Genomic DNA, 25,607 nt, shown 5'->3' with positions numbered 1-25,607 from the left:
TCTTATTACAGCCGGGACATGCTCCAGAACCCCCACGATCCTGAATTGGATAAGCAATTCAGAAAATGCATAGATGTGTGGATAATAGTTTTCTACAATCCCAATACTATTTCAGTTAGCTCCCCCCAAGCTCACTGTTCATGGTCTTAATTAATTGTAAAAACAGAGATTTCGCAGGGAAGAACGATTGGGTGCAGCAGCACCAATCTACAGTAGCCTATAATAAATATGGTGAAGTAACCCTGTCAGCTATTGAGTTGGAATTAACACAAGAAATATATTTTGAATTCTTTCATTAAATATATTTGTGTGGGCCTCGGCTTTCACCAATTAGGTCACTTTGCACAATTGAGACCGAGCAGGCCAATAATTCATACAAACATTTCCACTTGGGGACGGTAACGTCATTTACAACCTTCATCTCTGTTTATGTGTCTCTAGATAAACCGAAAGAGTCGCATTCCCTGATCACTTGTCACCAGTCATTGAGACCTGCCTGCAACCTGCTCAACTAGTTTGAACCAAAAGGAATTTAGGAGACTTTCCTGCAAATCTGCTCTCACAAACCTCCCAGATACACTTTCGCCATAAAATAAGCGCCAACAAACACTCCTCATCTGATTGTCCACAAAAAACATTTAATGAAAACACACAACTTAGCAAGCTAACCCAACTCTGACGGTCCCAGGTTGTTTGGCACCCACGGTGAAGCATCACCTCTGAACACTTTTTCCTTTCATATTTTCAAATTTTCAAATTAAACAAGGTACACAAGGAAACACGAACACGGAAAAGTCATTAAAAATATCGAAAAGTCAACAGGGAGTCTATAAAGGATTATTATGAGAACATCAAACTTACGGTCATGCTTAGATAAGCAGTTTCGCTTGCCTACCTCTCTCACCGCTACGGTTCAAAAACATCAACTTCTGAGCTTTCGAGAGGCCGCAAATGACGAGCCACCACTTCTGGACGGTTTCCCACACACGCTCTCAAAGTTTAGTATCCGCGGAGAGCTGCCGTTTTCAGGAGATATGTTAAGTTTGTTAACGTTTCTGCTCAAGAGAACCTGTTGCTGACAGCTCGGTGTGTCACACCAACAACATGGCTGACGACGAGTGATTGGAGCCTGTGAGGCGCTGCTAACGTCCGGCAAGTGGGAGGAGAGAGAAAGGGAGGAATAAAAGTGGAACAGATGGAGAAGGAGAACAATCGATGGGATGGGAGGCAGATAAGAGACAAGTGAGGGTAATATTATACAATATGGAGCCAGACTAGGAGAATAATGGAGAAGAGATTAAAATCCTTGTATGACTTGGAGATTATTCATGACAAATTATGAGATAAGGATATTCTGACAGTATACAGTCATATATTTTGAAATTATATAGGTACACGTTCTGTGATTATACAGTCATGTGTTCTGAGATTATACAGCCATACACTCTGAGATTATATAGTCATATATTCTGAGATTACACAATTGCACATTTGCAAGAAACAATTCAGAAATCCTCTGCGATTAAAGTCACAAAGAGTAGCTCACTTTGGAAATTTGGATCAGCCTATATAGCCAACTAATAATGTACTGTATTAGATCGGTAAATCAAATCATTGCCTGTTTTTAACCGGGTTTAGCTGTGTAAATTTCCAAAGCTCAGAATTGGGATAACACCCAAATAATCCAGACTTTGAAGGGACACTGTTGCCTTAAATTAGACATCTTGTTTAATGTGGGTGGCAGTTGGGTGTCCAGCAATCAGTCATTTCCAAAACTGGTTGGAAATTTCTTAGTAACTTACCTGGACTGTAATTTGGCCAGATTTGGCTGCTTCAGTGGGACGAGATCACAAGCTCTGAGGGAATGCATGATGGCTGCAAAGAGATTTTTTTTAAATTATAGAAAATTCAGTGGATGATAATTTTAATGTTAACAGATCTCCTGCCTCCATGAACACTCATTACGTACCATACATGCCCACTACTGATATAGCAGTTGCATTTAAAAACACGATTTAATCCCAGTAACTAAGTAACTAAGACAATGAATTATAGTCTGGTCTTTTGTATATCGTTTGCAAAATATGGGGAATAATAGGCAGTGGACCACTGTGAAGGACATAAGGAGTCTATCTTCTAAAACCTACAAACATATATTTTTCCACCTACAGTTAAACCAATAGTTTTTACTTCATGTGATGTTCTTTAACATTAATTCATGTAATGTTATTTAAAACTGCTTCAGTGGATATACGCAAGAACATGACTGGTTACTGTGGTCATGGAAAACTCAGCTAAGAAGTACAACGAATTTTTATTTAACTGATATCTAAAAAAAACTTAATAAATAATACAAAACTATAATAGCGATGCTGTGTATATCATTCACTGCTACACATTGTCAATAGTTTGTGTTTTTCTGTTTGTGTCCGTGTGGTTCCTCTAACCTAGTAAAGTTTTAAAAAAGTGCTATTTTCATCCCAGGTTCTGTTTTGACTCCAGTTTATTCCCACAGAGCGCTGCTTTATGTAGTAATTTTAATGAGATGACTAACTATTGTTAATTATTATTATTTATTTCTGTGGAATATCATCGTTTGTGTTTAGTTTACTATAATGTGCAAGCGTTTTTCTTCTGAAAAACTAAACATGTACTCTATTACCCATATTCCCTTGAGGCGTACTTGCGGCAGCTTTGCGACATTTCCAAACGATTTTCGCGGTTTACGGCTAGTTTACAACTTTGCTACCTCCATGGTGAGTGGAGCAAAATGTTCAACAAGAAACCCCGGAGAAACTTTCGGCAAAGAAAAGACTGCTCCAGCGATGATGAGGACCAGCCAAAGAAGAGCGAAGAAGGAGAGGAAAACCCGGAGAAAACCGCTCCAGCTGTGGTAAATAAGCCCCTTAAAGCCGCGCAGAGCCGCGGCATCACTTGCAGCTCCAAGCGGGAAGCGACGCCTCCGAAGCCGGATTCCAGTGACGGAGAAGACGGGGAGAGCGTGGAAATGACAGAAGAAAGAGAAGAGAGAAAGAAAGACCAGGAGGGGACCAAAAAGAAAGAAACCTCTGTTTTGAGTTTCTCCGATGATAAGGAAGGTAAGTAAATGTAAACGAGGCGCTTTAAGGTAAATATCTTTGACTCCTCAGCTCACTGACAACTTTAGAGCAACGTTAGGAATTTGGAAATATTAATCTCCTGTTATCTGTTGGTAAAAGAGGTGAAGAACCTAAACCTCAAAGATACAGTGACAGTTCATAGAGTTCCTAAATGATTTTATCCACTGTCAGTGCTTTCCCTGTCATCTGTCCACATCATCTGCCCAGATGCCTCTTGAACCCCATGTGTTTTACTTTATTGGACCCGAAGGTGACAATAGACACCATTTCCCACATATTGAGACAATGTCACACATTTTGTGTGGCTCTACTTTGCAAAAGTAAAAACATACGATTCCCCCCTAAAAACGTGTGACTTATGAAGAAAAGCTGATCTATGGGGGAATCCATATTGAAACCCAGTGAGGATTATCTAACAGAGCTGCAGCTGGAATACCCAACATTTAGTTTGTAGTGGTCTGATCATCCTAACAGAGGATGGCGGTTGGCGGTGATTGCCCAATGTAACGGCATATAATTCTGGTTTGTTTCACCTTCTCATAGCTGAGGAGTCTACGTTTAAATTGAAGAAGTCATCTGAGAAAACAGTTCTGTTCCAAATTAGGAAGAAGGAGGCTCCGCCTGCCAAGACCATCGTCAGCACAGGTAGGTCCATGATGGGAACAAGAACTCTTAGAAACAGATCTTGAATACAGTATATGTGCATTAAATACACTCACTGGACAGGTGTGATATGTGTATCCAAAAGAATGCATCCATTCCATAGGAGGTGATGAGTAGGGAAGTGACAGCAACAGATCCATGTGTTCACAGGTTTTTTCCTGGTTTAGTCTCTGCAGTTTAGAGATGATTTTGGTAGAGGCAATGAGGCTGTGATAACTTATTTGACAGAAATTGATGTGTTTTCAAATCCCTTTTGGTCATAAATAAACCAAAATGACTATTTTTCTAATCCTTTCTAATCTTAAGATTATACTGTTAAGGGTTTACATATATAGATTCTTTGCAATATCTAATGTATACCAGAACACATTTTTGGTGAGTAGACAGAATAAACATTTTTATGCCTTTTAGCTAAAATCAATGGCTTCCTGTTCTCTCTTCCACCTTCAGGGGCTGGTGGTGCTGTCTCATCATCTGCTTCACCCAGGCAAGATTATAGCAGTCAGGCGTCACCACATTCTGTGGATGATGACGACGAAGATGATGATGATGATGACAAGGATAATGGGAGCAATGATGACAGTGATAGCAATGAACGTGGAGTGGGATCTCCTTCAGCCAGCTCAGCCTCAGACTCTAGCAGTTCTTCTTATACGCCCGGTATGTTTTGTCAAAGAGAAGGACTCTCAGATTGTTAGGACTACATGATATGATTAAAATCATCAGTTGTTAATCTGGATTCATGGCTGTGTTTTTAAATTTCTTCTGCTTTGTTTGTGCCTGCAGTAAATATCCCCAATGCTAGAGAGATCGAGGCAGCCAAGAGACGGCGTCGTGCCAATCGAACCCAGAAAGAATTCATTCCCCTCAGTAGAGATGGCCAGAGTTCAGCTGGCAGCACACCAGATCACTACAGCAGGGAGGATGAAGATGACAGAGTCGATGATGATGATAATGAGCTGGATGATCATGAGAGGAGAATCGAGTTTGCCCCACGGATGAGGAGCATCAGGGAAAGAATTGCTGAGAAACTTGGTATGAGAGGGCGGGATACAGAAAAAATAGTATGAGGAGGTGAGAAAGAGAGAGAGAAATGGCAGGTGTAGAGAGAAGAAGAACGGTGGGGAAGCATGAAAATGTGAAAGCTGTTTAAGTTAAAAAAGAAAGGTGAAATTTGTCATAATAGGCCTGTCTGAATAGTTCGTATGGATTTTAACCAAACCGTGAATTTTAATTGTCCTATTCTGTGTGTTTTAGGAGAAAGTGATGGCAGTCGGTCAGGGACTGATGGGGAGGAGCAGGAACTCTGGGAAGAGACACAAATTGGGAAGGGAGTCAAAAGACGACCAGGGGAGCAGGTATGAGGGCCAATTAACATCTTGTTTTTGATTCTCATTATTCTGTTAGCACATATCTATAAATGCTGTTACTGTAAGTTATGCACCTGTTTTATACCTTTATGTGTGTCTTTTTGCATTGTTCTGCTGTCATTGCTTTTTGTCTTTTTATCCTCCTTTTATCCTGATATTTTTCATTAGAGCCCATCTGGCAGTGAGTCCAGCAGCTACAGCAGCAGTAGCATAAGCAGGCGAGATAGAGGAAGACAGAAGAAGAAATCTGCAGGAGTCAAAGTTCCAAAGATGCTTCCCCCTGTCACTGTCTCAACGGTCAAGAGAAGGATCGCTGGAAAGTTAGTTTGCTCTTTATTCCACACACTATAACGATTTAAAATATTAATGACAGAACAGATTAGGATTAAATGTTTAAATGATACACTGTACAGCAGTAGTAATTCCTATTAGCATGATTCCAGAGGCCAATAAACATTACATTTATACACTGTGCTTTTATTACTGCATGCTGCCAAAACATGCAACACACATTTCCCCCCATTGTACACTTAACTCCTCCACTTTGTAATATTTTTTTTCTTCCTAGACTTGATTCGTTGAAGGAGGTGTACAGAGCACGCCAGGCAGAGCTCAGAAGGATGGAGGGCGATGTTGAGGGTGCTAAAACCTCGTTGGAGAATCTGGAGGAAAGCTCCTCAGAGAAGCAGCTTAAGTTTTACAGGACCATGACGACTTATGCCCACAACATGGTGGAGTGTTTGCAGGAGAAGGTCAGAAAAGAAAAGTTAACATTTAAAGCAACAACTGAAAAAAGAGTAGTTTATCTTTAAGCTTTAAATTGTTCTACTGTGTATTCATATGATATAAACCAGTACAGCATTATCTGTTTTTTTTTTCTCAATACTTGACTAAATTATCCCAGATAAATAATCCCACAATAATTTAGGTGACTCTCCTTTTATTTGCTGAAGGTTGTTGAGATAAACTCTCTGGAGCTGGAGTTGCACACTCTGCTGTCTGACCAGATGGAGGCGCTGTTGGCTCAGAGACGAGAGAAGATTAAGGAGCAGGCAGACCACCTGCAGCAGCTTAGCTGTGAGTGAAGTGTGTGTGTGTGTGTGTGTGTGTCTCTCCACGTATATTAAAACCTACTGTGCAGTGTGTCTCAGGATGTAATATTTAAATTAACTGTATGTAATTTGTAGATAACATAGCAGAGCAGAGTGCAAGTTCAGCCAATGGATCAGAAACTCAGTGGTGAGTGTAATGAAATACCTTTCAAGATTACATTTCCTGGTTTGCTTTGTTACTTTTCTAATTTATTCTGTTCATGTATTAGAAAAAGGAAGTATATGCATGCATTTGAGCAGGTACTCCATTCTAGTCTTGCACAGATATGGGTTTAATATTTGTCTCTGTGTTCCAGTGAGGTAAACGTCGGTGTTAAAACTGAGGAAGACTTTGATATGGCTGAAGACACACAACCTTCAGCAGAAGAGCAGGAGCAGCTGCAGAAGAACATAGGTGAGGCGTGGTTGTTCAGCTCTCTGTATGAGCATCAATTTGTAGGCGAAGGCTTTGCTAAAACGGTGTACCTTAAACACAGTGAAGTATAATACAATTAAATTCTGCAAGACTGCAATATAAATATTTTCTATTTATTACGGCAACTCTCTTCTCTCTTTGTGGCTTTCTCTTTTAGTTTCTAGGCTATAAACTTGAGAAAATCCTGATTTGCTTGATGCCTGTGTATTTATCTGTCTCTCTTTTCTTCCCCTTTCTGTGTCTGCTCCAGCTGACATACTGTTGAGGTCTAAGGCAGTATTTTCTGATGTCCAAGAAGACTTCTGCAGTGTTAAAAAGATTCTGTCTCGCTTTGAAGAATGGAGGGAATGCTACTCGGAGTCCTACCACAATGCTTATATCTCTCTGTGTCTGCCCAAGTTGCTGAACCCCATCATCAGGCATCAGCTGCTGGCGTGGAACCCTTTAAAAGTACTTGAACTTGTGTACGCATACAGAGGGTTTGAGGTTTTAGACATGGATTAACGCTACTCCCAGACTAAGACCTGCATTTAAAAAAAAAAAAAAAAAAAAAAGTTTGTGGTCCAGGACTAGGCTTAATCCATGTCTGGGGAATTGAACTGTAAACACAGCTGCCATTAGTTATGATGTTATAATATGCAGCAATAACCATAGATTTATTGTTGTGTCTCAGGATACCAGTGGAGACTTTGAAAACCTCCCATGGTTCACAGCAGTGGAGACCTTTTGTCATGGACATGGCCACGAAGAGCTGGAGCACACAGACAGACAGACGCTGTCCAGCGTCATAGAGAGGACCGTCGTACCCAAAATGACTGGTACTGTGGACTCAATGATCTGTGCTCCCCATAATTTAAGAAGCAAAAACATCCAAGTACAGGACTGCATAGGGGTCATTGCTTTTTCATTTTTAAACTAAAATCCATTTCATGATTTAATCTGAGGCAGTATTATCTGAGCATTTTTTTCTTTTACTTTGCTTTTTGGTTCAGCTTTTCAGGTGCTGTGGATAATCAAATCTAAATCATTTTTTAGGTCCAGAATGTATGAATCGTCTTAGGGATTTAGAATAGCTTTATGCAGCAAAATTAACAGTCCATACCAAATGAATTACCAAGTCACTCTGCCTATAACTAATATTTTACAGTGGTCTCCCTTGCCTGGTATAGTTATATTGGAACGAAGGTTTGCCTTGAATTCCTCTTAGCCTTTTATATTGATTGCTCTCTGCTGGTCTTTGAAAAATCCATATGCACATTATAATGACCTCAACTACAGACACGAGATGTGTCAAATACTGACCCTGCCTGTCTTTGTGTGTCTTTGTTTCCAGCTTATGTGGAGCTGGTGTGGGATCCCATGTCCCACCAACAGTCTGTCTGTCTGACTGATGTGTGCCACAGTCTGAAGGAGGACTATTCTGTCTTTGAAGGAGAGCATAGCAAGCCAGTCAAGGTAAAGCCAACACTTACACATTTTTCAAAACAAAACTCACCTTTGCTGTTGTCTTTTACCATTTAAAACGTGCCTATTATTTACTGGGTCGTACTTTCAGATACATATTTTGTGTATTTGTCTCCCACTCAGGCATTCACAGAGGCTCTGGTTCGCAGGCTGAGAAGCTGTGTAGATGAAGATGTCTTTATTCCCCTGTACCCCAAAAAGTGAGTTTCTGTTTGATGTGTTTAAAAATGAATATCAGGTGTTGAGTACAACACCTGCATTTTGTATCCTTTTGTTCCTTATTTGATACAAAGTATAGTACTTCCTTGTATTAAATAAGGAAATGTATCTAAAACTCTCTTCAGTCATTAGATAAAATTGTCAGATAATAGTCAGATATGGTCATTTAAACCTGTTGTATTTGCACTTTATTTATACTGTCTGATCTTCTATTCAGGTTTCTTGAAGAGGCGTCTTCACCTCAGCGTCACTTCAGAGATCAGCGGTTCTGGACAGCTGTAAAAGTACTGCTCAGACATTTGTGTTGTGTCAGATTTTGACTGTATTTTGAAACTTCTCAAGCTAATATCAATTGCATTGCTTTTCATTTAGCTCTTAGGCAATATGGGGAAGTGGGATTTACTGCTCCCCGAGTCTGTATTGAAGGAACTGATGCTGGACAAGCTGTTGAACCGATACCTCATGACCACACTGTGCAGTCACACGTTGTCCAACAATGCTGTTTATGCATGCAAAAAGGTATTTGAATGCATCACAGTTGTTGGTGTTCTACATATTAGTTTGACGTTGATAATGATGCTTTATCACTCCTCGCTCCCTCCTCAGATAGCAGATGGTTTACCCCCGTCTTGGTTTAAAGGGGAGAGCACCTGTTTGCCTCAGCTCCACAATTTCAGAAACCACATAGTTCAGAAAGTTCATGCCATCTGTAAACAGCAGCCTCCCACAGATCCCAACACCAGGTAATAAAGCATGTTTTTGTAGAAAACAGTAAGATAAGTCAACATCAAATAGATGCCCTTTTTAAATTAATTTTATATTGCTAGATTTTTTTGTTTCACTTGATACACAAGCTATTGGAGACTTTCCTGCAGTGTGACAGCAATATTTCTATAAAGTCATTATCTTCATACGTTTGTGCAGATGTTCCCCACCCCCACCCAACAAATGTTGTAATCAGAATCATGTGTTTCTGCTATAGGGCTGCTGTGGTTGACCTACTAAAGGTTTTGAGTACAATCAGATGCCACGACTCCATCATGGCCATAGCAGAAAAATACCACTATGAAGATGCCATCTACTCTCATCAGCTGCTGAACCCAGAGACTGCATGGGTCTGAAAAAGATCAAGGGAAGACGGCTCAAACTGAAATACCAACCGCCTAATGTGAGGTGGCGTGTACAAAACTGTATGCTCCACCTTGACTGAAGCAATAGTTGAGATGAACACATGTTTGTAAAATAATTCACATTCCTACAATTTGGAATTGTGAATATGTCGCTGTTTAAACAGGATAATTGGATTTTTTTTATGAATAAATGCCTTTTGTGATTGTTTGTTTAAACCTTTTGCCGTTTAAGGTGTTTGAAATCGCACAAACTTCTTTTCTCTTTAATCCCACTCCACATTAGATTTTTATCACTGACATCACTACACAAGCTACAGTCCTGTTGAGGTTTTCTTATTAAATTGTCCGGTTTCTTATGAACAGATGCTGACAAGACAGACATCTGAAGCAAGGACAGAAAGAAAGGAGATGAGCTTTGTCATCTCCTTTCCCCTGTCAGGGGTGTTTTTCTTTAGTTAATACCAATATCATCTGTCAGATCACATTAAATACAGTACGCAGCACTGAGCTCAGGTCTTGCTTAAATTTAAAAAAAAAAAAAAAAGTTAACCACATGAGGTTTACTGCATGAAAACTTTGCTTTTCTAACAATCATAATACATATTTTAGACATTACTGTACCAATAGTAAAAATAATTGAATATACCTAAAGCCCATCAGAATCACCTGCATTATTTCAGGTTTTTGAGGGATGTTTGTGTACTAGAAGACCGCTGTAATAAAACTGATCACTTTGTATGTAACTAAACCTCCAGATACACAAGAGAGACAGTGAACTTGTGTGGCAAAGATAGTCTATGAGAGAACTCTCCAAAGTGTGGTGGTATCAGTTCAGTTTTTTTAAAATCAGGATTCACTTGTGATTCCAGTCTCTGAAGTTAAATGTAATTTAGAAAATACTTAACTGCCCAAATAGGCATCTCAAGACATTTCACGATAGTTGCCAAGTGGCAGGACTTGCTCGTAGAAGAGCTCTTAAACTTTCTTGTACTACTAGTGCATACTCTACAATGTAAACTGACTTCACAGGAAATGCAGATGATGTTTCTGTGACGCATGAAAAAGATACAAGACTTGTAATTATTTGCGGAGTTGGCTTTATTTCTGAGCAAAGCACACCAAAACAACCCCAAAACAGCTTGCCACGTGCACATAACGCCCAAACATGAAAAACAAGTCTACGCTGACAAAAATCATCACTGCAGGTGAAACTAATCCAGTCAAAGGAGCAAGGAAAAGATGTTTACAAGCCCTGTTTGGTTTCATGGAGTAACTCATGCTGTTTGATGCACAGGCAGCTGGATTCATTATTCTGACAATGCTCAAAGGTAACCGTTTTGAAGGTGAACCCCTGGAAATTCAGGCTAAAAGGAACTAGCCTTTTAAAAAAATAAAACAAGCAATTAGTCCAACAAGCAAGGAAGATTTTATCTACAGTGACAGGCCAGGAAAGGCAGGCGTGTACATAAACACACAGCAGGTCTCTGTCCTCTACTATTGGCTTTACTTCACACAACCAGAGCAAAATATGTACAGCTATCATGTTAATGCTACTTAGTATTACTGCTGTACATATAAAGCTACTGTATGCTACAACGCTTAGAGTGCAGAAGTTGACTTTCCAAGAAAGAGGTGTTTCATGAAGTTCACAACAGCTGCAGTCCTTGAAAATCATTACAAATCTACTGCAAATAGTAATACTTTGTTTTAAACTGAAGGGAGCATGCAGTTTTTCCCCTTTCCTCGTGTCCAATTAGTCCCATTCTGTTTAAAGTGAATCCCAGTTGTGTGGCAACTTAAACAAGACTCTTTTTATTCCATTTGTTGCACATAGAAAATGTGTCTAACCAATTTCTCTTAGTCTGATTATAATTTAACATGCTTTCTTTACCATTTGTGTTTAAAGATGTGAAGTAAATCCGGTTCTTCCCAGAATTCCTTTTTCAAGTCGCCAGAAATTGTGTTAGTGGAGGACCATGCGAAACCCATTTGTTTTACTGCCCTTGGCTAGAAAACACTGCCACAGTTGTGCTTTTTTGTTTTGCAAGCAGAACTTTAATACATTCAAGCTGAAAAGAGACAGGCAAGTTTCTGACTAAGTGAAAAGAATAAATGTCAAAAATAACACTAGAAAAAAAACCCAAAAAACAATACCAGGACTTCATCTGAAACTCATCTGTCTTGTGATTAAACAGCTCTCTTCCAATGTTGGAAACTTTTTACTTCCTGTTATGCATATTAGTAAGTGCTCACAAAAACCTGGAGAACGGCAGCAGGGAGAGAACAAACTTTAGATGACAGAGAACTGGATGCCGTGCTTGTTGAGGCGGTCGACTAGTGTGGTCTTCGCAAACGCAGCTCCTGGAGTATATACTCCTCCCCTGGAGAATGTACAAAATTAACTGTATTAGACCAAGTCCCAGAAATGTCACCAAGTGAGATTCACTTATACATAAAACCACTACGCTTGTGCATTGACTAATATTGAATCATGACAGTGACTCAAATGGTGAAGCAATATATGACATTTTTCACATTCTCACGCACACATTTTGAACTTTGAAGCCGTTTTACACTAATACACACTCACATTTCACAGCAGCATTTAACAGCATGCAGACTTCCATCTGGTTTATGAGTAAATTCAGTCATCCATTTTATTTGGGAGTGAGTTTAAATTATTATTTACATAGACTGGTAAGATATACTTGATGTTTTGTCATGTGATAAAGGCAGAGTACATCCTGGAGAGATCACCAGTCTATTGCAGGGCTATCACAGAGAGTGAGCAGCACAGTGATGCTGCACTGCTTCCTGTGCGAAGTTTGCATGTTCCCCATGTGCTCTAAATTGACCTTACATGTGAATATGACTATTAATGGTTGTCTGTCTCTCTTAGTTATCCTATGCCAGGTGGTATAGGCTTAAGCCCCTCCCTGTGACCCTGAATTTTATAAGCTGGAGAGGGAGGTTGGGTGGATGAATGTTGTGCTTTGTAATTGAGTGTGAAGTCACATCCAGGTCAGGCGGTAGATGTGGGGGAGTGTTGACTCACTTTTTAGGCAAGGCTGCAGCTTCGTTGAGAAGGGTTAGAGCAGCCTGAACCATGGCGATGGGCGTGGCCACGTATCCAGCCTCTGAATAACAGAAAGAAAAATTACTTGGATTAGACTTGGATTGCAAAGAAAGGCCAGGCTGGCTACCTGGGCTAATTTGTATTCCTTTCACTCCAGAGAAACGGTGCCATGTTTCCTGTTTTCAAGGACTTTTAAGAGTCTGCTGCATGGTGATTGCATCAAAGACAAAATCTTGTCTTTGATGACCCTTAATTTCAGATTACCTGGTCCTTGAACCCGTGTGCGGATTTTGGCGCTAGGTTTTTCTTGGGAGGTGTCCTGTTCCTCAGTGTAGCCCTCTCCATAGAAGGTGAACTGGAAGGATGAAGCCTCCATCTAAAACATGCCAGAAAACAGAACACTTTCTTTAGCAGACATAACCTTTTTTGTTCTGTTTTTATTTTCACATGGATTTAAGATTAACTGTAGACTGTTTGTGCTTTACCTGCTTCCTAGTTGGTCCAGCCTTCGAAAACATTCCAAAGGAGAAGAACTCCGGGTACTAAAGGCAAAGATTAAAAACAGATGAGTGTCACAGCATTTCCAAACACCCATGATGTATTTTATACTGTACAGTTACGGTCGACTGATATTATAAATGCAGTAAACCACATTTTGTGTTAGCTTACTTTGATGAGCAGATTCCGTCCAAAACTGAACTTGACCAAGAACAAGAACATCATGCCAGCAAACAACATTTTGATGATGTTTCCGATACCTCCTATTCCTGCATACGCGCCATACTGGACCTGCAGTTTATGATGAGAGGCAGTGAAATACAAGCGGCACAAATGTGAAAAAACAAAGTTGTTGTGTCCTGGACACCACGTCGTCACATGAGATTTTACAAGTGAATCAGCAGACATTTAACACAAGTACAATGTGTGTAAAGCGGTCCCCGGATGTTAAATTTAATTAAAAAATAAAAAATAAAAGATATTAAAGAGAAACTAGCTAGTAAATAAATAAAAGACTGACCGGAGTGGCTTGACATTCCTCTGTCAGGAAGCGCTGAGTTCTCTTCACAACAGAGGGATCTGAGCCCATGAAGGGCACAGAGTACTGCTGGAGCTCATTACAGTAGAACAGCGCTCCCCTACAAATACAAGCATTTCAGGGATTACACAAAATTATGTGTGGGGCAAGGTGTAATACATGCATTTGTGCACTATGGGACTGTAGAATCTAACAGAAATGATCTTTCTGTTATATCAAACACACGCTCATATATGCATCTACACATCAGTTTACATCCTATCAGTGGGATCATCACATCTGTGTTATTAGCTGCTTGCATGCACACAGTGGCTCATAACTGCTGCCAGCTATGCTCTTGAAATGGGACAGGTAACAAATTAATACTGGTATATACTAATCAGTACCAAAGTATTGCTAATCCCTTATCCAAATGGTGTTGCTAAAGATTTATATGTAATGTTAATTCATTTAACATGGTTATGATATGGTTGAGCGATAACATTTAAAGATGCTGTGCGGCAGACAGAAGTATTTAGTATCCTCTGTGAAAAAATGTAGTTGCACACAATAAATGTAGAAACGCCCCAAGTACTGCATTTTTTTAATATCTGAACATGGATGCTGTACCGGCATCTTCCATGCAGCCTCATACCTCCACATGAAGCCATCTCAGCCTCAAGTCAAGGTAACACATACTGCTGAATAGTATCAGCTTCGGAGTACTGATAAGTACTGGTATTGACATAAGAATGAATAAAATTCTAACAACCATCCTTCATACTGTCTCCAGACTGTTTTTTTATGTTCATCCACTGCAATATTTACTCTGAGGCAGGCAATTTGATGCAAATCAAAAAAATACTTTAAATTAGCTTTGTGTACCTGCGTTTAAGCTTTGTGCCAACCGTGGGGAGAGGTTTGTGATTAAACTTTCTCCTAAGATTCTGAAGCTTCTGGCTGTCAGCAAATCCATAGATGGCTGACTGCCATGTGCCATCATGGATACACCCACCCTGTCAGAAGAAAACAGAAACACGCGCACACACACACGTGAAATAAGAAAATATGGAGACCATACGTAAGAATTACTGAGCACAAGTACAGAAGAACGTGTGTAATGAAGCTTAAACAACAAGCTGGTTCACAGATTCATACCTCAGCTCCTGCACTGACAGTCAGGAAGCTCTCCACGGCAGTCAGTGTGCCTGTGGATAAACAAATACACAAGTTTATATCATTAAATCATTAACTCCATAGCCCTGTCAAAGAGAGCTTAAATTTGAATAATATTGTGTATATGAACATGTATACTGAATGTGTAGACTGTGTCACTATTTGCATACCCTTGAACTGGTCTCTGGTGTAGAGGACCCCCATGTCTGCAGGAATGGAGTCAAATCCACAGCTCCCAATGATGTACACACCTTTTTCAGCTGCCTGGCTGCTGTAGTTCAATTGCATGCCCTCCAGAAACTAGATAACAGCAGAAAGAAACTCAAGTTAAGGCGCACGCAGACACGCGCACGCATGCACATGCACGCACGCACGCACAAAAAGTCTTACATTTCTACGATTTTTTTTAAAAACCTTTTTGCATTTTCTTAATTAAAGCATGAACAAGACAATTTGCCAAAAACACCTAAATATACTGTCACTGGAGGAAAGATTTTTTTATTTTTACAAATGCAAAAAACACCATGTTCTCAATTCTTAAGGAGGGTTATATTTCATGTAGCTTTCATGCAACCTTTTGGAAATGATAAATAGTCAGGGAATACACATAAACCTAATAAAAACTAAATTCGGATCACCAAAGCGTCTGCATCTGTGTTGCAGTAGGACTTATTGCGTCACACATGAGCACCTGACAGTAAGGCAGCTGTTGCTGTCATGGGACCCAGTGAGAAATAATTTTGTCTAACTAGCTGCAGCATCACACTCAGCACATCTCCCATTTATTTCTAAACAAGAGCTGAATGTTAGCTTTGTGCACAGTAGAGGTGGGAATCACCATACATCCCACGATACGATATTATCACAATACTTAACGCACGATACAATATTATTGCAATTTTATTTTTTTTTTATTATTATTATTATTATTATTATTATTATTATTATTATTATTTAATATATTATATTATTATTATTTATTTATGAAAACTATGCAGCCCATTCAGCAACTGAAGAATTTGAAAGTAAATTAAAACAAAATATAATTTTACATTAAATAAAAAAGTTTTAAACTTAATTAAAATAAAACATGTCTTAATTTAAAATAAGTAAACTGTCATGTTTATTGCTGCCAAAAAAAAGTTAAACACATTTGGACAGTGAAGGAATGTCAGGATTCTTGCTCAGAAAAAGGATCAACATGCTCTGAAGTCAGAGCACAAAAACCTTTTTTGTAACAAAATATCGATTTCTGCTGTCCCTGTATCGATACATTATTAGCAAACAAAATATCACGATACTACACAGTATCGATTTTTTCCCCCACCCCTAGTGCACAGTTCTAAATCATGTTTACCAGTGTGTGTGTGTGTGTGTCTGTGTTTTCCTCAAGCAAACATCAAACCCGAGGAAACCTTCATACATTACAGTACAAACCTGAGGCTCCCCACTGATGTCAATATGGTGTGCTCCATTTTCCACGCAGGCTTTGACCACTGGCTCCCCATAGAATCTGTACTATAAACACAGACAGAAACTAATTGAATTACTTAATTTTCACAATTTTAAAAATTGGCCATTTTCCCCACTGCGAAATCCTTGTGCTACACAGGTGAAAATCCATCTTCTCCAACACACATCACGTAGCATTTGCTCTCAGGTACCAGTGTCTTTGCTCCCCTTAATTGTTCAACATGAAACGATCCCTCCCTGGCTTTCCACACAAAAACAATTTGCAGCAAATCCTGTTGAACGTGTTCACTTCGTTGCCAGGTGTTAACACACTGGTTTATTTTAGATACGCAAGCAAAACCTAATATAAAAACAACAGGCTTCTGTGTCTGAGTTTGAAGAAAGCTGGCAGGGTGCTGCTGTGCATTACAATTGTGGTTACTGTAGTCGAAGAATTTGATTAAATAATACAAACAAACCTGAATGATGCACAGGATGCAATTCAGTGGTGCTGGGAACCCACTCTTCATTCCAACTTTAACATAATGCTAGCTATTGTGTGCTACACGTCAGTAGCCTTCATTGTGTGAATGTAAGCTGAAGTGAACGCTGCTCTGAGTGAGTGAGTGAGTGAGTGAGTGTGTGTGTGTGAGAGAGAGAGAGAGAGAGAGAGAAAGAAAGAGAGATTCAAAGAAGGAGAAAGAGAAAGAGATGGGGGTGATAACTTATTCTTATGCCAAAGCAGGATGCCATCACACTAATCTTGGCAGTTTGTGTGAGAGAAAACTAGTTTATGTCATGACATGGAGCAAGTAATAATACACAAACACAAGCTTCTGTGGAACTGTCAACTTACAGGCCCGACGCAGTTGAGAACAATCACAGCCTGTTTGCACATGGCTGCAAGGGAGTCTGGTTCCCCGACATCTGCGACGATGATGTCCACCTCCGCCCTCAGCTCAGGCTTACCTACACACACACAAAGTCACATAAGTAACAGCATTTTCATTCGTTTCATATAAACCAATGAAAGTCCAGTTCACTGGACTTTCATTGGTTTATATGGAAGTCCAATGAATACGTCTGGCAGCATATTCACAGGCAGTGCTATTACACCCCAGCTATCACACTACTATCCGAGCAAATATGCAAAGTCGGTCACTTATTTTTGTCTGTGTAAACATTTTCTGTCATACTGTTAAAATTACAAGGAGCTATGATGATTGTTTCAAACTGGATGAAATGAGGGACTGCATAAAGGTCCAGAACATGAACTGTGTTAACTGGGAATCAGGAAAAAGCTACTCTAGTAAAGTCTATGAATAAAAACATGAACTTGTAAATGATTATAACAGGTAAAAAAAATGAAGCCAGCCTCCTAAAGGAATATTAAAAGTTTTGCCCTGATGAGATTAGCCTAGTTTAGTCAAATGAATATAAAAAGCCCCAAGTCATTTTACAGTCTGACAGAAGAGCAAGTGGTCACAGACACACATCTGTGGAGAATGAAGATGAAAAATATTACTTATGTGTAAAATATACTGTTTTGTTATTCCTGAGTTTGAGTTTTAACCAATAGACGTGCAAATGTGTGAGAACTCTGTACAGCATTCGAGTGAAAACGAGGACAACATAGTGTAAAAGAATGCAGATGCTGCACAGGCTGGAAGAAATATCTTGAATAACTAAGACATTAAACAGCATGAGTAATTTTAAAATGTGCCACTGTAACTATAGAAAGCCTCTAGAAGACAAACAAACACATAAGCCATCTTCAGTGCTCACTGAGAGGCTGGACTAGAGTGCTGTCATGGACGGGGATAGTACAGCGAACTGGTATGTTCCATCAGCTGTTGCACACTCCCTGAAGAGAAAGCCGAAGAGGATTGGACAATAGAATAACAATCTAATCCTTTGGAAACTTGAATCACTATAACAACAACAGAATAGCTCCCTGATCTTCAGCTAGTGATGGACTCAATTATCCATGTTTAGCGTGTTGCATAGATACAAATCATCAACCTGGAAACTTACTGCCATTCTAAATATGTTTAGTATATATCTGTTATTCCACACCACATTTTTGAATATATTCCTGTGAATAGTATTTCTATTTCTGCTCTGTGACTGCAGCAGCAATGGCAGAATTCCACGTGCTATTGATTATTTGACATATAAACTGATGATATTTTACTTGGATTTTCTGTTTGGGAAAATAAGACATTCTGTTAGATAAGAAAATAATCATGCGATGCATTCCTAGTTTCTTCCTCTGAAGGAATTAAACTGCACTATTTTGTTTGAAATGTTAATTAAAATAATGTTTATTTAGTTGATCAAGCAATAAGAGGCTGAGATAAGAACAATTTACAGCTTACTGTTTCAACAACTGGCAAAACTACTTCATAAACACTTTCATTTGATTATTTGCAAGTTGATTTAAGCATGTAACAAAATATAGTCATAGATTTTGAATTTTAACAGAGTAACGTATCTTATCTATAGTAGAAGAAGAATTATTAAGGATTAACCTTTGGTTGCAACATCAGCTTTACTGTACTTTGAGTTGAGGGTCAAAGTCACAGCAAATTCAATGTAACCCTGGCAATGTAACCATGTTTTAAGAAAACAATAACTGTAGCCCTGCATTTTTTATTATTATTTTTAAATTGCAAACAACACAAACAACCCTTTGTGAAGACATTCCAGCGTCAATAAGCATATGCGCTCATTTCTCCTCCTCAGGCTTCTTGCGGTAACAAATTGAAGTAGTGCATGCATTTCATCTATATCTTTATTTTATTATGTAAACAGTCTGTAAGTACGGATTTGTGTTTTTCCAGTTTTAATTTTCATTTCATTTAATTAAAATGTTTAAGTCAACAAGAATACCCTTATTTTAGTGACTATTTGCTTGTATATGCACAGCTTATGGGATCAATCGGATACATACTGAGTGCTCCGGCGGCCTGCTCCAGAACTTTTTCCAGCTTCTGTTTGCTCCTACCGGCCACGGCCCACTTCAAGCCCCCCTTTGGACCCTCGGACGCCGTCCGGGCTACCTCTTCCACCACAAACTGGCCCGTGAACCCGGAGGCTCCGAAGATAACCAGATGGTACGGCCTGCTTGAAGATGTTTCTACACGCGCCATAGTGACAGCAGACAAGCTCGCACAGACACCTACAGCCCTTGCACCAGGATCCTGGATCCAGTCTGACAGCCTGGCAGACTGCGTGCGTTTTTACGGCGCTCCTTGGTCTACTTCCGTAGCAGGATAATATGCTAATATGCTAGTAGATATTGACAGCAGTGGGAGTTTTTAGCTGTTTAAACAATTTCTTCCAAAGGAACTGGAGTTATTATATTATATTTAGGACAAAATTCTATGTATTGTTTAGTTTTCTGCGAAATATGTGTAACTTATATTGATTTATTCCTGTTTTTGAAAGTGTTTCTACGCTAGCCATATTAGGCCGACTACTTCCGCGATTGTTCTGATTGGCCTACGCAGTAGTCGCCTGTCAGTGACGAAAGCAGCTGCGTCTTTAACACCACGAGTGTTGCAAAAACAAGGCACGCAGGGTTAGGTCAGGATGCGGTGGGCTCAATGTCACAGAGTTTTTCCAGCGAGCAGATAGACGAGAGTAAACGTTAAAGTCTGGATGTCTTCAGATTTGAAGCAACTGCTGGATAATCTGCAGTGAGGTATGCTCGCGTTTTTCACTATTACATAACCGTTTGATATGATAGCTTTAAGAGAGGTAGCTAGCGCACTACTAGCCTCTCGGCTAACAACTTTAGGTTTTAAAAATGTCTCTCGGGTTCAGGTTGTTTTGCGCCCTTTTGACAATTAAACAATATGTGTGAGCTCCACTGTAAACTCTACTGTGATGTTGATAAAGTTAAGTAATAGTCAGCACGTGTTCTTGCTTATGAAAACCCACCCACGTGCTATCAGATGGAATTGTTCTGACTAGGGTGCACCGGTGTTTGCCAGTGCAATCGTGAAATTGTCTATGCTAGCGGTCGATTATTTTATTATACACTCTTGAAATTGGGTATTTGACCACCAAGCTGAGCAAGAGTAGGTAAAAGAAGAATGTGTGAGAAATGACATTTAGTCTTACAACGTATTCGTGTTTGTACGTATGTTTTTTGTTTTCTTCTCCCCTTATTGTCTCATCTTCCCTAAACTTAATATCAATTTCCATAGTTATGTTTCTGACAAAGCTCTAACGGTCTACCAAACCTCCCACCGGTCTCTCACCCACGCCCCAGTGTATTTGCCTTCAGGAAATCTAATCCTTGTTCTCCAGCGTCTTTGAGAGGCACCAAATCCGACTTTTTTCCAAATGTTACACTTTTTCCCTCCCCTTTGAAAACTTCTCAGTTCCTTCATCCCTGTGGGGTTAAGAGCCTGAGTGTTCACACCTTGGAAACGTCTGGCATCGATTACTGCAACTCATTACTTTGGTTTTCCTCTGAAGTCCATCCATGCCATTCCCTTTCCTGTCTGAAAATGCACCTGTTTAAACGAGCATATTTACTCTTAATGTCTTCCACCTTTTTATATGTTAACTTGTTTTATTGATTTGATATTTTCTTTTTTTTATACTTATGTGTTTAACTCTTCTGCATAAGGTGACCTTGAGTGTGCCCTAAAATCAAATGTGTTATTGCCTTTAATAATATTTCATGTCATTATAGTTATTGTGATTCTTCTTTTCTCCTTCTGTGCTGTAGCCTCTCATAAAGGTCATCCACCATGTCCACCCAGATTTGCAGAGTGGTGGAGCTACTGCTCCGCTCTGCTTGCTGCCATACTGTCAGAGGTCAATCTTGTTTGAGCAAGGCAGTGTGGACCCCTGTGGGTCCCTCTAGCCTCTGTGCCTCTGGTGTGTCTGTGCTTCAAAGGAGGGCCTACAGTCTGGACTCCCTGTCTTTGGGTCCTGGTCGGCCCTCACTTGGTCCAAACTCTCAACAGCCCCGTTCAGAAAGGACGTCCCCTTCTTCTGCACTCGCACACAGGAACCTGTCTGCTGTAGCTGTACAGGTAGATAATTTATTTCGGCTCTGATTGAAGACGATAGCCGTATACTGCATTTATATTGGTTGTAATTGTATGTTTCACTTTCATACTTGTATCTATTATACTTATATGTAGCATTGTAGTCTATGATCAACTTTATTTTTTTACTGCTATTATCTGACAGTATCTGCATTCCTGTAGGTACAATACAATCTGCACAAAATCAGCATATTTTGCTGGATTTGAGGTTGTTGTAGCTTTTTAAGGCTACTTGATCCACTCAATGTGTACAAAAAAGTATGCGTTCCTGGAAAATGCATGCATACATCAGTTGCTTTTTGTTTTGTTTTTTTTCATAAAATAATGAAAAACAACTCAGCCCTGAAAACAACTCAAGTTTTTTAGTATAACTTGAGCTCTTTATACTGACAGTGCTGTTCACCCACTGTGTGCATTTGTGTGTTCTTACAGGGCCAGTGTCGTCCTCTGTGCCAGTATGATTTCCTGGACCTTGGGGAGGTAGAGGAGAATGTACGACGGGCTCAGGGCTGCAAAAAAATCAGACACTTCATAGTGGACCCGGACCTGGCTAATCTGGTAGCACAGCATCTAGGACCTGATCTACAAGATGCTAAAACTGTTATCTTTGAATGTAATCCAGGTATGGGTTTATCTCTACAGTGTTGTGCAGCATTCTTCCATCTCTGCACAGATGATGACGACAAACTTAGTGTTTTTTGTTTGTTTGTTTTTGTAATTTTTTAAACACATTGATATATTCAAATGTTATACTTTCTTATTATTGATGCATTTGTGCTTGTCTTTTTCAGGTCCTGGGGTATTGACTAGGACTCTGTTAAATGCTGGAGCTCAGAGAGTTGTTGCTCTTGAAGGTGATAGGTCTTTTCTACATGACCTGCAGGTAACTTTAACATCTCCATCTCATAATACTGGTTTTTGTATCTTTACAAAGTCCCTTGTATTAACCTAAAAATTGTAAAGTGTCATATGTCAACAGTTAATATTTCTCGTTGATGTATAATCCACACAAATAAATGTTCCCCTTTCTAGGAGCTAGAAGGCCGGCTTGATGGTCAGCTGGAAGTAGTTCACTGTGACTACTTTAAACTAGACCCCATTGGTCTTGGCAATGTGAAACCCCCAGCTATGTTCACCGATAAACTCTTCACTGACCTGGGAATCTCAGAATCTGCTTGGACTGATGGTGAGGAAAAACATAAAGGATTTTTATCCCTCCCCCTCTCACTGCAAACTACTTACTTTTGTGCTCAATAGTGCCTTGAATCCTAATTGGAGCAGACAAAATTTAAAAATTTCATAACAGGAACTTTTTCAGTCTTGAAATATATATTTTTAAAAAAGGAATAAGCTCATACTTTGTTTACAGCTTTTAACACATTTTACAGCATTGCATGAGTTTTGTACCAGCCCATTAAAGTGTGTCTTTTGGTAAAATGCCTTTGTCTAGACATCCCAGTGAAGGTGGTGGGTATCCTGCCGCAGCGTAATGAGCGTGGCATGCTGCTGAAGATGGTTTATGCTTTGTTTGAGCGGCTGTCTGTCTACAGATATGGAAGAATAGAGCTCAACCTCTTCGTAAGCGAGAAGGAATACCTGGTAATTGAACAACAGTATTTTAAGCTGTGTAGAAATGACTGTTAGAGTACAAATTAGCCTGTATTTTTGTGTTAATTGGATGGATGATGTAGATTAAACATATTCTTGTACTTCCTGATGTTTTTCAGGGGCAGCTTTAAGCTAAGTTGCATCTGTACTAGTCTTCCCTGCATTATCATATTTATGCTGATAACACAACCTGTAGTTGCGACGAGTGTCTGCTCACTCATTAATCATTAATCTGACTTTCTTTAATCTTTGTGTAAAATATCCAACAACGGTTATCTCTCCATCAGAAACTGGTGGCGCGCCCTGGTGAAATGATGTACTACAGAGCCTTTGGCGTCCTCTGGCAGATGGCCTGTGAGATTGAGCTACTGCATAAGGTACAGTATGAGGCAGAGCACTTTCTGTTAATGCAGTTGGGCAAAAACCAGTGATTTAAACAGATGTTTTATAGAAATGTTTGTTATTTTTGTCTCTGTGTAGGTGCCGTGGGAGTCATTTGTGGTGTCATCAAAGCAAGGCGTACCTAGCTCTAAAGGCAAGGTAAGGAAGGGAATAGGCTCAATAACTGTAATTGGGTAACCTTGATTGTATTTTATATTTATGGTAAATGGCCTGTATTTGTATAGCCCTTTAATTAGTTCCTATGTACCCCAAAGCGCTTTACACTACATTCAGTCATCCATCCATTCACACACTGGTGATGGCAAGCTACATTGTAGCCACAGCTGCCCTGGGGCGCACTGACATTTCCCCTCGTCCTCTCCTCAGCTTCCAAATGATCACCTGTGCCTGGTGCGCCTGCGCCCACGGGCAGATCTGTTCTCTGCAGGACTGACTCCCTCCAACGCATCAACTCTACTGATGATGATCAAACAGTGTCTGGCAAAGAGGAAGGTCAAGCTCATTGACAGGCTCAAGTAAGCAGTGCACACACTGAATTGTCTAGATTAAATAGCCAAAATATTGCACATGTATTAGAGATGTGCTCTTACTGTAACAACTGTACACACACCAGTTTAACACCGGTCTAGTTACTTTGAAAAAAACCCTACATTTCCACATATTTGAGAGCTTTTGTTTTTTTGTTTGTTTTTTTTGTTGTTGCCAACGTTCTTTCCAATTCAACAAAACAAGCCTTTGTGCTATTAATAACATAAACCAAAGTGTACTGATTATTTGATTATTCCAGGGTGGATGCTCTTACCTTAGAAAAGTACCATAATTTAATCCAGAGATATCAGTTTCTGCAGAATCTTTGTCAAAGTCTTAAATGTCTTTGAACGTTTCAAATATTTGGGCAGTTCCAGGATTTATAAGCTACACAGGATGGTTTTTGTCTTGAGAGGGGGAAACATTTAGGACAGTTTGAGCAAGTATTATCTGTGCAGTCTCTTCAACTGTAATACACCATGCCTTTAGTGCTTCTTACAGAAGTTAGGACCATTTCCATTTAAAGAAAACAACAGTGGACAGAATCTGTTAGTTGCCAATCATTGGTGAGTGGTTTTAAGCTTCTTTTGCTATTCCTTACTGTGTCTCTTATTTTTTTGTTTTCTAGTCTCTGGTCACCAGACAGTGGCAGTAAACTGTTATCAGAGATGGGCATGTCGGAGGACATACTGACAGGCCACGTTTTTCCAGAGGAGTATCTTAGACTGTTCCAGCTGATGGACAAGAGCCAGGAATTCACACAGAGCTGGCTTTACGAAGAAATCTTGGAGAACACACAGAGGGAGGGTTGGGGCTAAAACCTAGACAAACAGACCATATATGTATAGATTTACAGTGTGCATACAAACACGTGTGCTATACTGATTATGTAATATAGATGATGATAATAATATAATATGTGGCAGAACTTGGAGATGCAGTTGTGATGTTATCACAGTTGTATTTGTTACTGAAATGATTTAAACGTGACTGTGACAAACTCCACAAACTTCAGGGCCGCAGAGGAAGGACGTCAAATGTTTCGATAAAGTGAGATTCTCAAGAGGGGCGATTTCAGAGAAACGCACTTAAATATGACACTTGGTCTTTAGCAATGAGAGAAGGGGAAAAATGCTACTGTAATTAAAGTAAAAAAAACGGTCTTAACAGTTACGTTTCTGCGTTATCACCAGAATCTCTGTTAACACCCAAATGGGTTCGTTCAAAAGAGGATACAAAATTTCTTAATTTTGCATGTGCTGTAATCGACGACTAGTACCGCTGCAGTTTTACTGAACAAAACCCCCAAGGTTTTGATACATAATCAAGGAGTGCTGAGTGGCGTCTGTCTTGTATATTTTTGTGTAATCAGTTGCAAGTCCATAAGCTAAAATGTGTGTAATGCCATGTTTTCAGGACTGTGTGAGCTGTGAATGTGATGATTTCTAAACTGATCATTAAATCAGAATTTTCACATGTGGAGGAAAAAAAAATAGCTTAAGTGTTGTTTTATTTTTGGACCAGTGTAGATGCTTTGGGCTGACTAAATTAATTACTTTGCTATCCTGATCATTGAAAACCTGTTGATTTTAGTTTTGTTTATACAATAATGTGCTAATACCTCATACAAGTGTCTGGTTTTATGTAATACATCTGTAGCAAAAAAATGAAATAAATAATTTTACAGTATTTTTTTTTCCCAACTGATGAGCATGAATTGAAGCTAAAATTGTTTTGTTTTTTGTTTTTTATGGCAAAAAGCGTCAGTCTTTGTGCACATACTTTTTCA

The 25,607-nt window shown here is 39.5% G+C and overlaps 4 protein-coding genes across 4 annotated transcripts in view; 2 read left to right on the top strand and 2 right to left on the bottom strand.

Moving 5' to 3' along the window:
• Positions 1 to 1,103, bottom strand: part of itsn2b (intersectin 2b) — a 38,859-nt gene extending 37,756 nt beyond the window's left edge. The window contains exon 1 of the mRNA XM_085370624.1: positions 896 to 1,103. The gene's annotated coding sequence lies outside the window, so the exon portion shown is untranslated. The remainder of the gene's footprint in view (positions 1 to 895) is intronic.
• A 1,657-nt stretch (positions 1,104 to 2,760) lies between these two features.
• Positions 2,761 to 9,639, top strand: gcfc2 (GC-rich sequence DNA-binding factor 2). The gene is made up of 18 exons (XM_085353462.1): positions 2,761 to 3,098; positions 3,663 to 3,764; positions 4,233 to 4,442; positions 4,569 to 4,817; positions 5,040 to 5,140; positions 5,321 to 5,472; positions 5,721 to 5,904; positions 6,106 to 6,229; positions 6,340 to 6,391; positions 6,561 to 6,658; positions 6,930 to 7,129; positions 7,353 to 7,497; positions 8,013 to 8,134; positions 8,267 to 8,343; positions 8,580 to 8,646; positions 8,735 to 8,881; positions 8,969 to 9,105; positions 9,345 to 9,639. Exons 1-18 carry the CDS (start codon positions 2,771 to 2,773, stop codon positions 9,481 to 9,483), a joined length of 2,634 nt encoding a protein of 877 aa, XP_085209588.1. The 5' UTR covers positions 2,761 to 2,770; the 3' UTR covers positions 9,484 to 9,639.
• A 944-nt stretch (positions 9,640 to 10,583) lies between these two features.
• LOC146639558 (saccharopine dehydrogenase-like oxidoreductase) lies at positions 10,584 to 19,444 on the bottom strand. Its single transcript, XM_085353474.1, has 12 exons — positions 19,165 to 19,444; positions 17,068 to 17,180; positions 16,197 to 16,277; positions 14,930 to 15,059; positions 14,742 to 14,791; positions 14,469 to 14,599; positions 13,587 to 13,704; positions 13,238 to 13,357; positions 13,054 to 13,110; positions 12,833 to 12,944; positions 12,548 to 12,629; positions 10,584 to 11,873 (listed from the first exon to the last, which is right to left on the bottom strand). The coding sequence occupies exons 1-12, from the start codon at positions 19,361 to 19,363 to the stop codon at positions 11,783 to 11,785; spliced, it is 1,284 nt and encodes a 427-aa protein (XP_085209600.1). The 5' UTR covers positions 19,364 to 19,444; the 3' UTR covers positions 10,584 to 11,782.
• Positions 19,445 to 19,783: 339 nt separating this feature from the next.
• tfb2m (transcription factor B2, mitochondrial) lies at positions 19,784 to 25,331 on the top strand. Its single transcript, XM_085353448.1, has 10 exons — positions 19,784 to 19,917; positions 20,956 to 21,265; positions 21,713 to 21,902; positions 22,072 to 22,163; positions 22,313 to 22,466; positions 22,731 to 22,879; positions 23,176 to 23,265; positions 23,369 to 23,428; positions 23,657 to 23,805; positions 24,447 to 25,331. Exons 2-10 carry the CDS (start codon positions 20,978 to 20,980, stop codon positions 24,634 to 24,636), a joined length of 1,362 nt encoding a protein of 453 aa, XP_085209574.1. The 5' UTR covers positions 19,784 to 19,917; positions 20,956 to 20,977; the 3' UTR covers positions 24,637 to 25,331.
• The last annotated feature ends 276 nt before the right edge of the window (positions 25,332 to 25,607 follow it).

This window comes from Diplotaxodon limnothrissa, linkage group LG1 (assembly GCF_057381915.1).
Source record: "Diplotaxodon limnothrissa isolate DT_005_m linkage group LG1, D_limnothrissa_male_GT1.1, whole genome shotgun sequence".
Classification (NCBI taxonomy): Eukaryota; Metazoa; Chordata; class Actinopteri; order Cichliformes; family Cichlidae; genus Diplotaxodon; species Diplotaxodon limnothrissa.
This window is presented reverse-complemented; position numbering and strand designations above follow the sequence as displayed.